Below are 20,966 nucleotides of genomic sequence, written 5' to 3' on the forward strand. Positions count from 1 at the left end.
TGACGGCCAGCGGAGACTCCAACCCTCTCCCTAGACAAGTGACTGTTTTGAAACTGTGCCCAGTGACATTCCTGCTGAGGAAGCCACCACTGACTCCTACTTAATAAGCTAAATCTTAATAAATGTTACGTAACTTTGAACGAAGGAGGAAGGTTGGTCAGAAGAGGAGTGTTGAGGTCAGGGGGCAGAGAACGTAAAGTGTCCATGCTAGCATGTGGCACAACTTACCAAGCAGAGGAGGACCCTAGAGAGAAGCCCCAGAGCATAAATAACCCTACATCAGTGGTTCTCAAAGTGGGGTCCCGGGACCAGTAACGTCAGCCTCAGCTGGAAGCTTGTCAGATATGGACATCTCGAGTCTGACCCGAGACCCACAGAATCAAAAGCTCTGAGGCTGGGGCGCAGCGAGCTGTGTTTTAACAAGGCTACCCAATGATTCCGAGGCTTGCTGAAGCTGGAGAACCAGCTGCAGAGGGAGAAGGACCATTGGTCGTACTCCGCTACACAGGACTTCATGGAATCCCACTCCAAGTGTTGCTTCCTTCTCTCTCTCCATGTTGCCACGTAGAGTCCTGAGTACTTCATCCAGCTCTTCAGCTATCTCATAGCATCCTGGGTACTGAGACATACAATCCTCTTTATCAAGTAATAAATTCATCTTTGGATATGTGTGTGTGTGTGTGTGTGTGTGTGTGTGTGTGTGTGCGCGCACACGCGCGCGTAATTTTCTACCAACTCAAGCCCGTTTCTGCTTCTGAGCCTGAAGGCCGACACTACCTCGGGAAGCATGAATCACCCAGGGCAATGATCCCCAGCAGGTCCAGGCCACGCTGGCCTCCACTGTGTCTCGGCCTCACCTCAGTCTCTGGGTATCTTCATAAAATAAACAACTCGAGGAAGATGCTATGTATTGATTGGGACGACGGCGAGGAGAAAAATCGCAGCAGTCTTTAAAGGCACTCTCAAGTCCCCTATTATTTTTCAAAATAGATGCTTGGCAGCTGTGAAACTTGACAGGGGTGATCCGTGGTTCATAATAAGCAGTTCCCGAGAGACTCATTACGGCCTGGTTTCTGGCGTGTTGACCGGCAGAGGCTAAGGATTAATTTTAAATTATCGAGCTAATTACTCAGAAGCATTAATAGTAACCAGAGACAATGTGTTGCCAGATAACATGAACTGGATACATGAACTGGATTCTATTGCTATTATCACTACAACCATTGAAAAAATGTTACTTGAAAAAACATACAGTGCCCCATAAATGAAAACTATTTGCATTCCTACACAAGAGTTTAGTAACCCGTTTTGGAATACACTCAGTAAATCCTAGAAGCACTTATTTTAATACTAAAGCAAAGTCTACCACCTTGATACACACATATAGGCTGGAAGGCTCAGAATGTAGTTTAGTTGACTTTCATTTGTAGTGGAGAAAACCTAAGCAGGAAAAAAAGAATTACTAGAGATACATGGTTTTCCCATTCTAATTGACTTTACTAAGTCAGATTTTTGTCACATGGTTTTCTTGTGATATATGCTTCTTCATTGTGCTAATTTATGCTATTCATTAGAGAGTACAGAATAATTAATCAAACTAATACAGAGCACCTCAAAGTCCATTATACCCTGACTTATATGATATTCTAGTCCATTCATCATGATTTTGGGTTATTTTAATACGGACTTCAAAAAAATAGCATGTTTTAATGAGAGATCACTTGAGAAAACATGATGAATTAAATGGGATACAAGAGAAAGCTCAATAACCCCAAGAAAAGACCTCGCTTTGCAAAAAAAAAGTCAATTTCAAGAAAATGTGTTACCTGCAGAATTATAAGCACCCAGCATCTGGGAAGTCAGCTATGTTTTCCTCATAGAATAGATGACCTAGAATTCAATGGCCTTTTCTACTTACACAATACCTATCCTGGATTTCAAATTTCAATTTAAAAATCTACTTAAGCGATTCCCATGCATCATACGGGAACAGAAAATCTTTAAGTGGCAAGAGCATATGAGAGATCTGAATTTCATTCACTACCTAGAACTAAGCACTTTCCGAGAAACTTCAAAGGGTTTTTTAAATTAAAAAATTAAATTTTAAAACATTTATTTTAAAAAAGTTTTTATTTTTTAGAGCAGTTTAGGTTCACAGCAAAATTAAAAGAAAGGCACAGAGATTCCCGTACACCCCCTGTGCCCCCATACACATAGCCTCCCCCATTATCAACATCCCAATCAGCGGCACATCTGTTACAACTGATGAACCTACACTGAAACATCATTATCACCCAGAATCTGTAGTTTACATTAGAGTTCACCCTTGGCTGTATATTCTATGGGTTTGGACAAATGTATAATGACATGTCCATAACTATAGTATCATACCTTGTGCCATCCCTCATTCTGGCCTCTGTACGAAGCAGCCTCAGGCAGAGGCCTCAGGGCCAGCCTAGCAGGACATCAGAGTGGAGAGCAGCCGCCCAGGGATGCAGGGTTCCCAGTGATGTGCTGTGAAGATGTCTTCCTTTCTGACCCTCTGCTGCCCTGTGGGCAGTGTGTTCCCCTGTACCTGTCTCAGGCCCCTCAGCAGGTGATGGGCTCTCTGAAGCTGCTGGTCCCACCCCCAGGCATGTCCCCCTGGGTCCTCCCCACTCCATCCTCTGGCTGCTCCACCGCCTGGCTCAGGGGGCCTGAGCCGATCGCCCTCACTGGCCTCCTGCAGATGAGCCAGGGGGAGCCAGGGGGAGCCAGGACCCAGCTCCCCGGGGGCTCCCATGCCCCCTGCTGGCCCCCCAGACCCTGCCTCTGACCACCCAGGTGCCGGTGGTGGCCAGAGCTGTTCTCACTGGGTGGACCCATCTCCCCCACGGGCCCCGGACAAGCAAGGTCCATAGCCCCTCTGGGGGCAGAGTGGGCCCCCTACTTCCCCAGGCAGGTTCTGTTGACAAGAAAACAATGTTGGTTCCCCCCCCCAAAAAAAAAATCCTCTGGGCTCCACCTATTCATTCCTATCCAGCCCCCATCCCCAACCCCTGGCAACCACTGATCTTTTTACTGTCTCCATAGTTTTGCTTTTTCCAGAATGACATACAGTTGGAATCATACACTGTGCAGCCTTTTCAGATGGGCCTCTTTCACACAGTGATATGCATTTTAGGTTCCTCCATGTCTTTTCACGGCTTGAGAGCTCATTTCTGTTGAGTGCTGAGTAATATTCCATAATCCGGATGTACCTCAGTTTATTTATCCATTCACTTACTGAACAACATCTTGGTTGCTTCCAGGTTTTGGCAATTATGGATAAAGTTGTTCTATACATCTAAGTGCAAGTTTCATTGTGTACATAAGTTTTCATCTCATTTGAAGAAACACCAAGGAGTAAGGGTAGTTTTGTTCTGTAAGAAACTGCTTGCCTTCCAAAGTGAGGGTCCCATTTTGCACCCCCAGCAGCAAGGAAGGAGAGTCCCTGTTGCTGCACACCCGCGGCACCATTTGGTGCTGTCGGTGTTCCGGATTATGGCCATTCTAATGGGTGTGTGGTGCTATCTTGTTGCTTTAATTTGCATTTCCCTGATGACATGTGATGTGAAGCATCTTTTCATATGCTTATTTGCCATCTATATATTGTCTTTGGTGTGGTGTCAGTTGAGGTCTTTGGCCCACTTTAAAATCAGGTTGTTGAAATTCCCTTTTACTGCTCTTAGACCAGCCTGGGAAGGATCGAGGGGTGCACGCTACTCATTTTTCTGTCCCAAGATCTTCAGCACCAGCACTCACTCTGTGCCTCGCTCATCTAAACAACAACAGCCAATACTTCTGTAGAGCTAAGCACACGTGAGGTTCTGCTCCAAGTGAACTGTGTGGCATCACAGCACGATCCAGTGAAGCTGTGTTACCATCACCACCACTTTATGGGCGAGGCACTTAGGTAAAGAGCACATAAGCAGTCTGCAAGAATGCTCAGAGACAAAAGTTTTTTAAAAGGAAAAGACAGTTCACTTGCAAAGAAGTTCCAAGGGAATCAGACTTTCGGACCAGCTCACCAAATTTTAAAAACATAACAGGTATTTAAAGGAAAAGATGCAATACGACCAACTTTACACATTAGACTGGTCGTGGCTGAAAAACCCCGATTTTCTTACAGGCTATCACATCCACAAATGCCATGACATATCTTCAGAATCATCACTGCTAAAGACAGAGATACTGTTGTTTTCATTCAGGAGAACGTTTACTATAGAATGGAAGACAAGCATTTTTTTCGAAATAAGTGCCTTATTCTTTCCCAGATTCTCAAATGGAGACATAAATGAGCACCTTTCCAAACTCCCATGTTATAAGTGAAAAAGAACATTGTTACTGCAATCAATTTATTGACTCATGTATCTGAGTTTATTCTTTCAAAGAGGGTAACTGAATATGTAATAAAAGAGTCATACACACACATATACATTTAGATACGGATATACATATCTGAATACAGATATTGAACTAGAGACACATCGACCGAGACAGATGTAAAGTAAAAAGAGAGAGAACTAGACCAGTGGCTTTCAACAAGGGTGATTTTGTCCTATGGCACATATTGTAAAGTCTGGAGATATTTTTTTGTCATGACTGGGGGTGGGAGGGATACTACTGGTATCTAGTGGGTAAAGACCAGGGATACTGCTAAACATCCAACAATGCACAGCACAGACCCCATAACAAAGGATAATCTGGCCCCAAAGGTCAGCAGTGCCAAGGTTGCGAAACCATGAACTAGACACTCTTGGATCATACACATATGGAAAAAAACATTTTGGCCCTAATTTCATACGGCTGTTCAAAAAAGAAGGAACTTCCTCCTTTTTTTTTTTTTTTCAAAATTGTGGAGTAACAAATGGGACTAGAGTATGCCAATCTTGCCCAATAAAAAATAGGTTTAAAATATTATACAAGTCCATGGCCCCTGTATAATAGAAACATCAAAATACAGACGGATGTCTGTTCTCATGGAGTCTCACCTCTAAATATGTTTTTCTCTGGTGATACTTAGCAAGTGAATAGATCCTGTCCAGAAGTATTTTTTTTATTTCTTTGCAGCTGTGAGGACATTACCTCATAATTCCGGAAACAAAAATGTGGAAACAACAACAACAAAAGATGTTCCCTACTTTCTTTTAGATTCTGGCCCAATGGGAAAATAACTTCCCAGATGTAGGCCATTTCTGGAATGATCAGCAAATGGGTTTGGCTGTGCTGCTTTCAAAATGGTACACAGCCAAGTGTCAAAATAAAGGAAGGAGAGGGAGAGAGGAGGGGGTGACAGAAAGGGAGAGAAAGTGCATTTCTAGTCAAAGATGCGCCAGGGATATTTGCCAAACCTCTACCGAGGGCCTACCTATGTCTAAAAGAGGAAGAAAGGAACTGGGGTACATATTTTAGGTTTTAAAGGCAAAGTTGTAGTTCTAAACGGCTATAATAGCCCAAAACGTGGATGAGAAAATGAGAAGCCAAGAAAGTGCTCACCTTCAACCAATGACTATCTTTAACCGTGGACAGCATCTTGGGTGATTTCTCTGCACTTCCTTGCCACAGAAGAAATGTAAAAGAACTGCAGTTACCAAAGCATTTTAACAGCGGCCGGTCTCCTGTTTTCTGCTCATCGTTCCTGAAAGTAATCAGTAACTTCTGCATAAGCTTGGCATCCTTATCGTTAACACACTTCCACTCCAGAAAGCAAGCTCCAAGTTATGCTATGTTGCAGCTCGCAACTTTACCTCTATTTGAATCATCCATCTGGCAGAACTGCTGGGCAAGAACGGCCCCCCCCAGATGCCTGGGTGGTCTTCGGAGCCTTGTTTCACACGAGGTTTCTCCTCTATGGGGAGCAAAACCCTCTTCTTGGGGGAATGGCCATCAAGGGAAGGACAGACATCAGTAAGCAGGGGCAAAAATAAGTAGCCTATCATGATGGATAGGCATGGAAATCTGAGTATCTCAACAGAATTGTTTGTACAGAGATTTCTCAGGGAACAGTGTCATATTTCCAAATGTGGTGATGATGATGGTGATGGTGGTGATGGTGATGATGATGATAATGATAATGGTGATGGTGATGGTGATGATGATGATGATGGTGGTGATGATGGTGATGATGATGATGGTGATAATGGTGATGATGGTGATAATGGTGATGATGACGGTGATGGTGGTGGTGATGATGATGGTGGTGGTGATGATGGTGACGATGGTAATGATGATGATGATGATGATGATGATGATGATGGTGGTGGATGGTGATAATGGTGATGATGATGGTGGTGGTGGTGATGAGGTGGTGGTGATGATGGTGATAATGGTGATGGTGATGGTGGTGGTGGTGATGAGGTGGTGGTGGTGGTGATGATGGTGATAATGGTGATGGTGATGGTGGTGGTGATGATGGTGGTGGTGATGCTGATGGTGATGATGGTGATGATGATGATGATGATGGTGATGATGGTGATGGTGGTGATGGTGATAATGATGATAATGGTGATGATTATGGTGGTGGTGGTGATGATTCCCTCATGATTGGAAATGGTCTTGGTATTTGCATTCTGAAGGGGTCTGCTCATCCGTTGGAAAGCAAGCTAATGATCCTGAGATGCCAGGATCCTTGCCATATTTGGGTTGTTATAACAGCACTTGGAAACCTGTCCAGAGGCTGGGGTGACATATCACTACAAGACGTGCGTCCTCTTCAAAATCTCTCTCGCTATTGCAAGCCTTTGTCAATTTTGTTTCCAGACCACAAAGTATAACCAACAGTATAAATTTCAGAAGAGTGCTATTCATTCCAGTAGTGTAGGCATTTAAAGACAGGAATAGAGGCATTTATTTAAGTCTAGAAAGTGCTGTCTCTCTCAATTATGCGTTATCAGAGAACTAAACAAGAGTTGATAAATGTACATCAGATGAACCGTTTATATGAACTCAATAGAGACACAATAAGTAATAGGTAAAATCACCTTTAACCTGAAAGCTTTATATTTGTTTGCATTTAGAATTTCTCAACTGTTTCAGTCTTTCTTTTAGAGAAGCTGTCAGTAATCTCCCAAGAATGTGATCCACCTGGTTTGTCCTCAGACAAGACCATCATTTGCATTGGAGGGAGAGAGGAAGAACAAAAACACTGTGATGCGTTTCACACATAAGAATTATTAATGCATTAGAATATTGAAGTAGGTTGAAAAAGGTGTAAACTGCAAACAGAATATGGAGAAAAGAGCTCTAAGTTGCTTAAGTGAATGAATTCCCATCATTTTTCTTGTCCCCAGCACCAGTATGATTAACAACATTTTCGTAAGGTGATGGATTACTGTGCAAAATTAACGTTTCTTGTTTCATTAAAAGGACCCTCTGTTTTGTGTTTTCACTTACAGACTTATAAAACTGTCACTCCTTTGGATATAACCAGAAATTAGCTATAAAATTTAAAAAGTCATCCGTGATAATTAGATACTGAATTGAGGGGAAACATGCATTTTTGTTCGCTGAAGGTTATTTGAGATGCTATGCACGCCAGTAAGAACACGCACTTCCCTAAAATGAAGATGGCGGTCACCAGACATTACTCGACTGTTTTCAGTGGTGACGGCATATCTGCCTTATCTTTCAAAGTAAGAAGGTAATATGAAATACAAAATCATATATTTTGAGGTCACTCTAACAGAATGTTATTTTCTCAAGTTGGCAGGATATTAATCACTTGGAGACCGAAAAGCTTATTAAATGACAAAAGTTATAATTTAAAACAAAAGGATAAATAGCATGTGAATTAAGAGCTTTTCTTCCCTCTTGATTAGCCATTGTTTCTCAGATTCCCCTGAGGATAGATTTTTGCACTCTGGGGGATTAAAGAACCCCAATTCATCACCATTTTCTTTTCATGTGCAGCCTTGAGAATTTTCTAAATTCTTTTCTCAGAATTCCTTATTGTCCAACTTTTATATCTTACAGAGATGATGGAAAGAATGATAAAATGTAAACACGCACACACACACACACACACACACACACACACACTCCCAAAACCAAAACAAAAGGAAAGCGAGCAAACTTATAAGACACCCTGAGTTCTTGGAAGTAGCTGTCACATACCTACAAGCCATGAACACCACTTGCAAATATTCCAAATGTGTCCCACCACTGTACAAAACAGCAACGGCAGCCAAGAATGAAGGTCAAGGGTGAAGCCCTGAGACCTCTGTTACTCCCAGACAACAAACTCATCCTCCACGGCATCAAGGAGTTCAGCTGTTCGTGAAACATGCCTGCAAGGATCACAATACTACTCTGCTATTTTGCTAGACAAGTGGGATTCTGGGTGGACCTAAACAAAATCAACTTATAAGGGAAAAAAAATCTTCATCTAAGAAATTATGATGTGTTAAACAATTCTCTATAAAGATTTAAAAGATGATTCATGATTATAACACTTTCTTCAGTTCAACAACTCTTTGCAACTATTTGCGTAAATGTCTGCCCACCCCCACCCTCTCCAGTAGAAAATAATTCTTTTGTGGGCAGGAAGCATGTGTCACTTATGCTGGGTCCCCAGAATCTACGCTACCTGAAAAACAACTATGTGTGACAGATCCGTATTGGTTGGAAGAAGGATTGGGGTAGACAGATGCACAGCGGATGTCGTTGATGGACTGATATTTTTAATGGTTTTTTTCTATCACACCAGCAACCTTTCAATCGTCCACAATTGTGGCACTTCATGATGCAGTGGTACCTCCAAGAGGCAAGGAGAGAGTGAGACATGGAGGTCCGTTTCCCCCCAAAACTCCGTGACTGTCGATGATATTACAGCTGATATTTTCACTCTGTCTTCTCTCACTGTCAACATGCTGAGAAGCAGATCATTTAGTATAAATATATGGGAACATGACAATTAGGGCTTGAGTTTCTGCTACAGAGACTTGGCTATCTCACTTCCCAATAGCTCACAACCTTCAGTTGTCTTATCTGTAAAAATAAAATAACACTCCTGACCTCAAAGAGTTGCTGTGAAGGTCAAATAGATATTTTATGTGAAACTACTTTCTCAGCACCAAGACAGCAAAAAATGCGATGAACGCTAAGTACCTTCTAACCTGTGGCTCAGTGATTCAGGAGAGTTTCTTACTTCGGGTCCAGCCCCACCCGTCGGAACTGGGGTCCTTCCGTAAGCCAAAGCATGATGGCAGGGAGACGGGAGACGCAGCCCCCTTCTCTCCTTTTTATGCTCATCTGGGGCTCTTTCTTAGGGGTGCTGGCGAGGCTCTCCACAGAGGTCAACTCAGCAGCATGAGGGCAGCTGGTAGTGTCGCCTGATGTCCAATCAGATCAGCATGAAGCAGGAAGACACCCCTAAGTGTGATGACCTGCTCTCAACCCGTCCTGCAGAACAAAGCACTTGAGCTTTGTACCAGCTCTTACCAACAAGTTCCCAATGCCTGGCTGCTGGCTGGGTGGGCTGACACCACATCCCGTCCGTGAGGAGCCACCGAGAGCCCCCAGCAGACAGAGCAAACTCCTGCGAGACTCTGCGTTTACTCACGTTGGCTGTTCTGCGTTGGAAGAGCCCAGCTTTTGAGGCTCAGCTCAAGCATCGTCTCCCCTAGGACGCGTCCCCTATAGCAACCAGCCTGAGATCTCACACAAGTAACTCTCCCTGAGCCCTCCCTTGTGGACTGCAGTGGTCTGTTTACAAGTCTTAGCCCCTACCAGACTATAAATCCCTCAGGAGTAGGGACTTTACCACCTCATCTTTGAAATTGCAGCAATCCATCGATATTAGCTGAAATAAGTGGAAGTGATTAAAGCGGCGTTTTTTGTGGGGTTTGTTTGTTTTTTAAGGGAGAAACAGACCCAGCATCTACAGTCTGAGATTTACATTAAAATGAGCCATAAACGCTGCTTCCATAAATCTTTCCTTACTTATCGGCTATCAGGGGTAACCACTTTTATCCAACCTTCTCCATCACCATCAGGGAAAATGCCTCCGCTCACTATTTTGAAACCATGTGCATAATCTTTTAAAGAGATGGAGGGGACTCTAGGTCCTGGGGGATGTGGCAGCCCGGTCACTTGCTGAGTAAATGCAAAGTTGGTTAATATCTGAACTAACTGGCCCTCTTTGCCATCCTCTTAGACCTGCCAGGGGTACTGAGGTTAATGATGTCCCCTCACCCCACCTACTGTCCACCTACCAGACAACTATTTCAAGCTGGCTTTAACAGTACAGTCGCCCCTTGAGATCTGTGGGGGATTGGTTCCAGGACCCCTGTGGATACCAAATCCACAGATGCTTCAAGTCCGTTATGTAAATACGGACAGCCGGTCCATGTTATAATAAGAGTATAGCCGGTCCTCTGTATCCGTGGGTTCCTCATTGGCGGATTCAACCAACTGCGGATAGGCAGAACCAGAACACACGGAGCGCCAACTATACATATTTTTTCACAGAGGCAATGAAGGAGCACGATGTGCTTATGTCTTAGGATCAAGATTTGAAACTTTTTACTGAAATCATCGGGAGAGATAAACTAAATTCAAATAACAGAAGACGTACCGACTCTTACGTGCTTCCTCATCTAGAAGGATTCTTTTTTTAATTTGTATAAACTCTCACTTTTTTTTTTAAAGGGAATGGTGGATTACAAAACAGAAACAGACTCACAGACGTAGAAAACAAACTTATGGTTACCAAAGGGGAAAGGAGGGGGAGGGATGAATTAGGAGTTTGGGACTAACATGTACACACTACTATACAGTATATAAAATAGATCATCACCAAGGACCTGTTGTAGAGCACAGGGAACTCTACTCAGTGTTCTGTAATAACCTATATGGGAAAAGAATCTGAAAAAGAATGGATATATGTATATGTGTAACTGATTCACTTGGCTGTACACCTGAAACTACACAACACTGTATATCAACTATACGCCAATGTAAAATAAAAATTAAGTTAAAAAAATAAACAATAAAAAAACCAACAAAGGGGATAGTGGGGAAAGTCTGAGCTGAGAGTTGTGAACGCTGGGTTGTATCTTTACTTCTACTATCTATTATCTGTATGTGCTTGAACGAATCATTCCTATAAGCATCAAGCTGTCTTATCTGCAAAACAAAAGGGCTGAATCAGATGAGGTATCTGAAGGTAGGTGTCTGAGGTTGGGTTTCCTGGAAGCTGAGGCTGAAAGGGGTCTTTCTGTGAATGTGATGTATCAGGGGGGAAGCTCTCAGTGGAAGGGGAGGGAAGGATGTAGGAGGAGCTGAGTAGGGATGTGATCTCGGCTAGAGCCCTGATAAGCCTGGCCCCGTGCAATGCTTTGCAGCATAAATTGCACCGCAGTTGATCCCAGCAGAGGGCTGGCCTCCTGTATCCCCCAGCGGTGAGCCAATGGCCACGATCTGCCCTCATCAGGGAAGGAGGGTACACTGCCCTGCTGGCAAGATGGTGCCCAGGGGCTAAAGGTTAGTCTCTCTGGGGGAGCAGCTGTAAGCTATTAGCTGCCGATCCAGGAGCCAGGGAGCTGGCGGGGTGAGGGACAGAAAGTCACCAACAGCGTCTCCTGAGAAGGACTAGGTGTCTATGACCCATTTCCAATATTCAGAGAATCCAAAACAAATTACACATTCTCCTAAGATAGATGGTACAAAAATAACTAAAATGTCAAGAATGTCAGTTTTATCAGTCTACTGTGGTAATGTGGGCGACCTCACGCTGATCTGAAGTTTGAAGGAGTTATGGATATCTTTGATTAATGTGAAGAGGAAAAACTAGGTCATATTTAATAAAGGCCATATGTTGACAGACAACATACTTCCAAAATATGGAGTGCAGGGTGAGTGGAAATGTTGAAAGGTGGCTGGCTTCAGCACTCGAAAGGACTTGGAGCTCAGACACTGCACCAACAGTATGAGTTATGGGGTAATTTGACAAAGCATTCCAACAGGGCGTTTGCTATTTTCCCCAGTACTATTGTTCATATAAAAAATGTCTCTCAATAATACAGATACGCTTCACTGATCATTGTCTCAAGCCCAACCCTCAAAATCGTGTAAGAATCAGATTTCCGGAAGGCAATAGCAAGTCACACGTAGGAACTTCTCCATTTCTGAGTGAATACCAGCAGTGCCCACTGACACTTTGATAAGTTTCTTTACCTAGCCTGCAAGTTTTATGCCCATTTGCCAAAACATACCCAGGTAGGTTATACAGTGAAATCTGATCAATCTATTTCAAAAAAAATGTAAAAAAAATGATAAGTTAGGAGGTTAAGGTGGGAATGCTTAAACCAACAACATTAACTTTAACTTTTAAATGTAGGTCTCGAAACATACATACATGTATGTATTTTATTAATATAATATATTGAAATATATAAAAATATATACTATACTCAATATATAAACATATATAGATATATAAATATAAATATATTTCTCCTCTAATAGTACAGTGCACAAAGAAATAAGTCGGTATCTTCTAATGTGTTTTCTTAATGTTCTGTAATAGACACAATAAGATACACTTGTAAATCACGGTTCAAGGAGAAATGCTGTATTAAAAACATGAAAATTTGCCATGAATAACCTAATGTTTAGTTTGGGTCAAATTCAGAAATTCTTAGAAACACAGCCAGAGATCCAGTGACCCAGACCAGGAAATATAAAGGTCAAACTTGAGGATGGACTCTCTTCCCAGAGACTTTCTAGCATATAACTTCAATCTCACGGCAGGCCGAACGGACACACCACAGCTGAGTGTATTCACCACAAAATCGCTCCTCCAAAAATCTGCGAGCCTGGGGCAGATTTGTGGCTGCTAAAGGTTTCTGATGCGCTAATTGTTTGTTTACTTTTTCTGAGAGGAGAGGTTAGTCCTCTAAGCAGAAGGAGCTAATCACCAGCTTAGTTCTCTCTTTTGCCAAAACAAACAGCTTCCAATTACTGCTAGAAAAAAGCCTCTGATCTCTAATCAGCTACCTAAACGAGTCTATCAGCAGTAGTTTGGAGAGTGAATAATGTCCCATTAAGCTGGAATCTCTTAACACTAATAAAATTCTAGAGCCCTAGGACCAAGGCTGCCAGCAACCTGCTACTTATCTTCCAACAAGATTCCACCCACTTTTCCCGAAATTTTCAGGTCCCAAAATCTGGCAAAGAAATAGACGCACTCTTCCTATCTTATTACACGCGGGCTACTCTTTTTCCTCAAGCCCCATTCTACTGAGCCTCCTTTGAGAAAACTCGGGCAGAGAAAGAGCAGGTTGCAGGTCTGCTAATATTTAGTGCAAGGACTCTATCGGTAAGGCTGAGACTCAGCTCCATCACTGCCGTGACGAGCAGAACCTAGCGAGACAGGCAGGGTCTCCGCCCTGAAGGTCCCAACGAGCGCAGAAGAGGCCACTCTCAAGTTAAATGAGAGTCACCCAAAAAGAGACAGAGCTTATTTCAGGCACATTGTCTGTTTTCCCTCTTCTTTAATCTTCTAGTGAGGTTGAGAAAACAAGGGCACAGCAGGTTATTCCCAAGTGAGCACGTCAGCATTGTACCCTTGAACAGGATGGACAGAATATGAAGAACCACCAGGACAAGTGGGCTTAACCTACCTCTTCCAAGGGTTAAAAAACCCAAACCAGGGCTTCCCTGGTGGCGCAGTGGTTGAGAATCTGCCTGCCAATGCAGGGGACACGGGTTCGAGCCCTGGTCTGGGAAGATCCCACATGCCGCGGAGCAACTGGGCCCGTGAGCCACAACTACTGAGCCTGCGTGTCTGGAGCCTGTGCTCCGCAACAAGAGAGGCCGCGATAGTGAGAGGTCCGCGCATGGCGATGAAGAGTGGCCCCCGCTTGCCGCAACTGGAGAAAGCCCTCGCACAGAAACGAAGACCCAACACAGCCAAAAATAAATAAATAAATAAATAAATAAATAAATAAATTTATTTAAAAAAAAAAACAAAAAACCCAAACCAGGGCCAGCTTCAGGGACAAATGACCAGTGCACGTGGCCCACGCTCAGAAGGGGCCCTGCACCTGAGGGGTAATGTGCCGAGACCGCCACACTGAAATCCTCAATGATCTTATCCTGGAGCGTGCGTTTCGTGTGTGCAGTCTGATGGGATACAGGAGCATGTTCTAGAGGCTCCGGCATGCATGCTGCTGCCTCTCACCACCCCCTCCTCCCCAGGCAAGATTCTCGGCTGCCCACTCCCTGGCCCACCGGAACCCCAACCCTCCCAGCCTCCCCCTCCTCACCCCCAAATCACGGTCACACCCTACCCTCTGCAGGGACCTGACAGTGACCACAAGGAGGGTCAGGGCGGCGCATGCGTGCGGTGATGTGTCCCAGAATTTCGTGGTAGCTGTCCCCGTCCCACGCTGGGACCATCATACTGTGTTTGGTGGATGGCCAGCCAGAGTCCAAGACTCCACGGGAACAAGCCTATTGCCCGTCCCTAATGCAGGTAGCTAACTGCATCTGGCAAGCAGATCTAAGTACATCTGGGGGCTGACCATCTGCTACGGGTTGAGCAGTAGGAGGGGGAGACCCCTGGCTCAGGTTCCTGAGGACCCGGCTAGAACAAAGTGCAATGCGTTGGTCCAGCAGCTGGCAGAACAGGGCACTGGGCAAGTGCCGTGCCCGAGCAGGCGTATGCGCTCGCCAGACCCTTGGTACCCATGACGGTCTACACACGTCCTGCAAGATCCCCTTGTGGGGCACCCACTGGGCGCACCCTACACAGGGCACTTTGGGGGTCCTCGCTTCCTCCTTCCCACCTTCCTGAGTCTGGTCCCCACTTTTCCCTCCAGGGACGGACCAGGAAATCAAAACTGTGCACTGCTGGTGATTCCACATACAAGTGAAATGCTCTGATGTTTGCGTGTAACGCTGGCACTGCACAAGAGAAAGATGAACAGTGAAATCCATGCGAATGACTTCATGTTTAAATTATGCTTTACCGAGAACAGCATTGGATAGCAAATTCCAAGAGAGAAGGGTCACAGAAGAAAGAACAAGTTTTATATTTTAGTTCCTTCGACAACACTTCTTGCTCTCTGAATAATGGACGGCATGTTTCCATTTGGCACTGGGGCCTGAGAATAAGGCAGCCAGTTCTGAAGTAAGTTAAACCACTAACCAATAAAATCCTAGAGATAAGAACAAATCCCAAACCTGTAGCTGTCCCTGCTGGGAACCCAGGTCCTCCGTCTATTAGCGTCTCAGCATCTCGGGTCCTTATCAGTTCTAGGAGGACACCAACGGTACCTTCTTTGTATGACGGTTGTGGGGATGAAATGAGACAGACTTGTAAGACCCCCAGAACAGTGACCCCTTTATTACCATCGCTTTCATTATCCCCAACAAGTTTTATGATCTCCACCTTGCTGGGCAGGTGTCCTACCGGGCACACGAGAGGCTGGAAGTTCAGGAAGGTGATCTTCCCCAAGCTACATATCTGCCAAGTGGCAAAGCCTGACGCAGAGCCCATCTGCCCGGCTCCTTACCCCACAGCTGCATTCACTGAGGAAAGGACGCCCTTCCCAACTGCCTCCGTTGCCAGGCTTTTAGCCTCATGCACGCATGGTACGTGTGAACCTGAAATGGCAACGTGCCAAATGCCCTGCGCACGGCATCGTGGAGCCGGGTACTGATAACCTGTGAGATGCTAGCCGTACTGCTTTCCACAAATGAGAGGCAGCCCTCAGTGGTGAAATCGATGATTCAGTTCAGAATCCGTCTCCCTTGCAGTATGAAATCCTAAGCTCCTTCAGGTCGGGGACCGTGGGCAGACCATTCGGGATACAGATGCTCCGGTATCCCCATCACCACCCCCACTTCCAGGCATCAGTATTGAGTCCCCTGTGCCGTCAGGCAAGGTTGACAGCCACATGACTGACAGGTGGAGCCGATCCAGCCCCACAGGTGGAGGCACGCGTACGCCCCATCCACCTCCAGCCTCGAGCTGCAAGGCTGGGAGGCACTGGAGAGCGTGCGGAATTGGGGCGGAGACGTTTGGACCCCAGCCTCCTCTGCAGGCCTGCTAGCCCAGGTCACCGGCCCTGGCAGCCCCTTCAAAGGAGGCCGGGAACTGAGCAGGAGAAGCTGGGAACCGGCACCTGCTCCAGAAACAGCCTTCTGCTACGGTTTATTTGCCCAAGTGGGTGGGGTGACCCTGAGAGAAGGGGCTCTTCCGACCCCTTCCACCAGCCCAGCCTCTCCTGCCCACTAATACATCCCACGTGCAGCGTAATGAGCTGCCCGCAGGCTGATCCCTCCACATCCTTCCAATTATTTAAGAAGGGGGAGGGGCAGGGAAGCTTGACGCTTTATAAGCAGTGTGTGCTTCTGTCTTCTCAAATCTTAAGAACGCTTAATCCCTGCAATTTAGATAAATCAGATAGGCATTACCAGGTTAGGGTTAAACCTCCAAGAATGGCTTTGCAATTGATTGCAAAAACAGCAGTTATTAAGTCCTAACTGAGTAATTTGCAGCTTATTTCACCCAGCTAATTAAAATGTAATCAGGATTGTCTGGCAATGTGTATTCTGTCAGCAGTTTTTCTTCCGAAGAGGAATCATGCCAAGAGACCACAAGAAAAGCCTTTCACGGGAATTGGCTTGATCTATACTGCTTCTTTAGCCGCTGAAACTGTAAAACAAATAAATTACAGCAACTGACAATTCAATTAAAATAAAGAAAGGAAGGGAAGAAGAAAAAGAAAAGATACTCTTTCTCCCTGGGCACAGGCTGCCGTTCTGTTTTGTTTTCTGTTGTCGTTTACACAGTAGCGCGGCATCTCCTCAGGAGAGTGACTGAGCGCAGGGCCGGCGGTTTGGAAACCAGGTGGCTGGGGAGGGGCCCTCTCCAGGATGTCGGCGTAATTTCAGCGCACGAGACCACACTCCCTTTTCCCTTTCCCTGAAGACCCACGAGGACAGCAGAGCGCGCCGAGTTCTCTGACACCCACCGGATGTCGCTTCTTTGAGAACATAGAGAAGCACGCACTCAGGCGCACGCAAACTTCGCCAGCTGGTTCACTCTCTGAAGAGCCCAACTTTTACTTCTCCTTGTGCCATTCGGCGCCAGGTTTCATGAGTTCTCAAGCCAGAATGAACAGGGCTTCAGACTTCGGAGGTTCGTCCCCAACTCCACGGTCATTACGATGGCCTCCCGTCGCAGGTTAGTCCCCAGGGCCTCTGGGAAGGCCCATTTATCCCGCCCGAGTGGAAGAGACGCCCAGTTTATTTCTCAAGGGCAGAGGGCTCGGCTTAGAACCCCACCCAGGAGCCCCGGTCTCCTTCTGGCCTCCGCAGTTTTCCCTGCGGCGAGAAGTCGGAACTTCGGAACAGGTGAGCAACTAAGGAGAGAGACGAAGAGGCGAGGGCGAGAACCACGGCAGACGAGAGGAATTCGGTTATCTGCGTGAATGGTTTCAGAGTGCGCGCACTCGGGTCAGCTGGGGAAGGCAGCTGTGAGACGCGCCTCGGTCGGGGCCGGGAGCGGTTCCCGTGCGCCCACCCTCAGCCAGTGTCCCTGAGCAAGTCCCGCGGGGGTCCTCCCCTCTGTGGCGCCCTCCCTTCCCCCCCCCCCCCCGCCCCAGGATCCCGGCCATCCACAGCACCAAGCGTGCCGTTCTCTGAACCTTCTACACACCCAACACCCACACTCCCACAGGCTCTGCTACCCTCAAGCCGACAGAACCTACGAGGGCTGGGGGCGATACTGGCCCCCGGGAGTCCGCTCAGAGCATCCAAACACGGCGCCTCCAAGTCCCGGATCACCTGCATCCCTTCCCTTACTCTCCACGCCATTCGTTGGCGAGACCTAGAAGCTCTGGGGCTCCGAATCGGGGCGCGCACAGCTACCATCACCACCGCCGCCCCGGGCCCCAACACAAACGCGCTGGAACGCACGACTTGGCCCAAGTGCCCCCCCGGGGCTCGAAGGGTGGGCCGCGAGCTCTCGGCCCGCCGAGTGCGAAAGCAAAGCTCGAAAGAGACAAAAGTGTCCGCCCGCGGGCACCTGCGGGGCCGGGGCTCGTCGCGCGGGTCCCCGGGCGCAGCGGCGCGCGCCTCCCGGCCTCGCTCGCTGTGCCCGCCGCGCCCGCCGCGCCGAGGGCCCGGAGCGCCCCGGAGTTTGCGGGACTCGCCACCAGCCCGCAGTCCCGCGCCGAAGTCCCGGGCAACTAACAAACCCACACTCCCACCCTTGGAAGCCACAAAACTGCTCTCCCTTCCCAAAGAAACCGCCTTTCGTTTCCCCCTCGGAAGAAGGGAGTCAGGTAAAGACGCCGCAGGCTTCTTTTCCCTTTCGGGAGCAGGAAGGGGGCTGGAAAAGAGGGTTCGCGCACCCAGATTGTAAAATCCGCGCGGAGGGAAAGCCGGATCTGCCGGCTGAGCGGGGCGAGAAGTTTGGGCGGCGAGGCTGGGAGGCGCGCGCCCCGTGCGCACCCGCCGCGGCCCGCAGCGCCGGGGAGGACCCGGGCGGGCGGCGGTTCGTACCTGGAAGTGCTGGAAGAAGGCGGAGATGCGCGTGATCTGCAGGCTGAGGCACCTGGAGGCGCAGCGGGCGCGCTGGACGCTCCCGGCCGACAGCGACTCGTCCAGCCGCCGGGCGGCCGTCGCGCCAGAGCCGGCCGCCAGGCATCCCCCGGAGGCCGCCAGCCAGAGGCAGAGGGTCAGGGGCGCCCCGGGCACCATGACTGCGGGTCGGGGGCGCGGGCGCCGGGCGCTGGCCGAGGCTCCCAGCTCCGCGCCGGGGCCGCACTACCGGGAACCTCGCGGCCGCCGCAACTCCGCTGGAAAGTTCAATCATTCAACTCCGGCCCCGCGCCCTCCCTGCCAAGGCCCTCCCCGCTCTGCCTCCAGGGGTGGGGTGAGGGTGACAGGCGGCCGCGCCATTGGCTGGAAGGGAAGTGAGTGACGGGGGGCGGGCGGAGGGCCGTGGGCAGGTCTGAGGGGCAGCGAGCCGGGAGCTCCAGCGCAGGGGGATGCCGGCCGAGCGCCGCCGTGCGCCCCTCTCCAGGTGGTCCGCTCCTGCGCAGGTTCCCCCACGGTCCGCCTGCGCTCCTTCCTACCCCACCTCCCCCTCGCCATCCAGGTGAACGTCAGGTGCGAGCAAGCCCGGGCCTGGATGTGAGGCGCTGCCTCGGGCAGCAGGGCCTCGGGACCCACAAGGCATGGGAAGAGGCTAAGGAAGGATGGAGCGCCCCTACGTTGTGGGCTTTCTCCCCGGTTCCTACCCCGGGCTCAGCTCCGCTCACGCTTTCGCTTATCTGAATTTCCCTTTTCCCGAGGAGTGGAAAAGAGCTAAGTGACAGAACTGTGATGGGTGCAACAAGGCGAGACAGCGGCCAGGCAGGGACGCTTGACTGACACGTCCCTCCTCCTCCCTCACTCGTTCCTTCTTTCTTTCCTTCATTCCCTTCCTCTCTTCCTTCCTTCTTCCCCCTCTTCTTCCTCCCTCCATTCAGACCTTCCTCCAATCCTTTCCTTCCCTCCTTCCCATTATCCCGTGGAAACCGGTGTGAGCGGGCAGCCAGGAACATTTGTTACGTAGACCCACACCCCTAGTTTCCTCAGGTGTGTGTTGTTCTAGTAAGCACTACCCGCCCAGCCTGAGTGACTTATTCAAGACAAACCTTTCCTACACTCTTCTCCTTGTCTTTGCCCCAAGTCTTTTGATTTGGCCTTTTTAGCAGCAAAATTACTGCCCTGTCCCCTCTTGTACTCTCTTCCAATGCTCTCTCACCACACACGTTCTCCATCCCCAGCCAGGGCCCCACCAGAGGAAGAGACGCTGCAGCATCTATGCTACACCACCCCTAACAAAGCTCTGTCCTGCCCTGAGCTCCACTGGGAAGTGACTGCGCTCCAGCCCCCTGCCGGTAGGAGAGCCTACAGAGGGCTGGGACGTGAGGAGGGCTGTGCTCCAAACTCGGGGATACTTATGGAACTCAACAGAGTCCGAAAGACTCATGCACACTCATTCGGATGCGGGACAACTGACCGATACTCCCATGAACTGACACTGCCACATTCTCATACAGAACTGCACTCGCACGTTCCAAAACGCAGTATCTCCCTAAATACACCACTAAGCGTAGCTGGAGCGTCTAGATGCACGCAACCTGCTCAAAGATACCGCGCAAAGCTGGAGTCTTCTTCCCATAGAGCCCATGGCTTTTTCCAACCTCCAATCCTGTCCCCCTAAAATTCTGCAGATTTTCCACTCTGAGATTTTGAGATCTTCCTGTTCAATGGTAATGACAACCATCTGCAGTTATCCTATTATACCCACGTTTCTTTTACATCATCTTACATGTATATTTCTTCATATAGTTTAAATCAGCAAGGCCAATACAATTAATTGCTTAGCGTGTTTCCCAGTGAGTTTTAAAAACCAGAGTTGTTTTGTTCAAAAGGTTCTGTAGGCAGAGCTGGCCTGATGGGTGTGTGACCTTAGAAGGATCCATACCTTGTTTAATGTTCTTCTGTCACAACCTTGATGTTAATTTTCAACACCGTCCTCCGAATTTTCATTTCGCCCTAGGTCCCACGAATTACATAGCCGGCGGCACCTGTAGCTTTTAGCATGACAATGCTACACGTGAGCCGGAAACATAAAACATTTAGACATGAGCTCACATGAACTCATGTTTGTTTAAAAGATGCTCAGAACTGTGGATGGAAATCTTTTTAAAGAATGTTAAACATACTCAGTATTGACTAAGAGCAAAGAAGCTAACCGTGGTGACCCCAAGCAGGAAGGTGCATTGAGCCTTAGGTCAACTAACGGAGGAGAGACATCTAAATACAGGGATTGTCTTCTGAATGTTATCACTTTCATTCAGGAATTACTAAAAACATTTCCAAAAGCTGCAGTGGATCCTTCCCACAGTGTCTGAGTTTTAAAGTTAAGCAAATACCTG

General features: G+C 47.7%; 1 protein-coding gene across 1 annotated transcript in view; it reads right to left on the reverse strand.

Moving 5' to 3' along the window:
- Positions 1 to 18,864, reverse strand: part of ANOS1 (anosmin 1) — a 189,803-nt gene extending 170,939 nt beyond the window's left edge. The window contains exon 1 of the mRNA XM_082375654.1: positions 18,538 to 18,864. Coding sequence (XP_082231780.1) covers positions 18,538 to 18,735 — 198 coding nt within the window. The 5' untranslated portion in view covers positions 18,736 to 18,864. The remainder of the gene's footprint in view (positions 1 to 18,537) is intronic.
- Between the last annotated feature and the right edge of the window lie 2,102 nt (positions 18,865 to 20,966).

Source organism: Balaenoptera borealis, assembly GCF_965194805.1.
Source record: "Balaenoptera borealis genome assembly, chromosome: X".
Classification (NCBI taxonomy): Eukaryota; Metazoa; Chordata; class Mammalia; order Artiodactyla; family Balaenopteridae; genus Balaenoptera; species Balaenoptera borealis.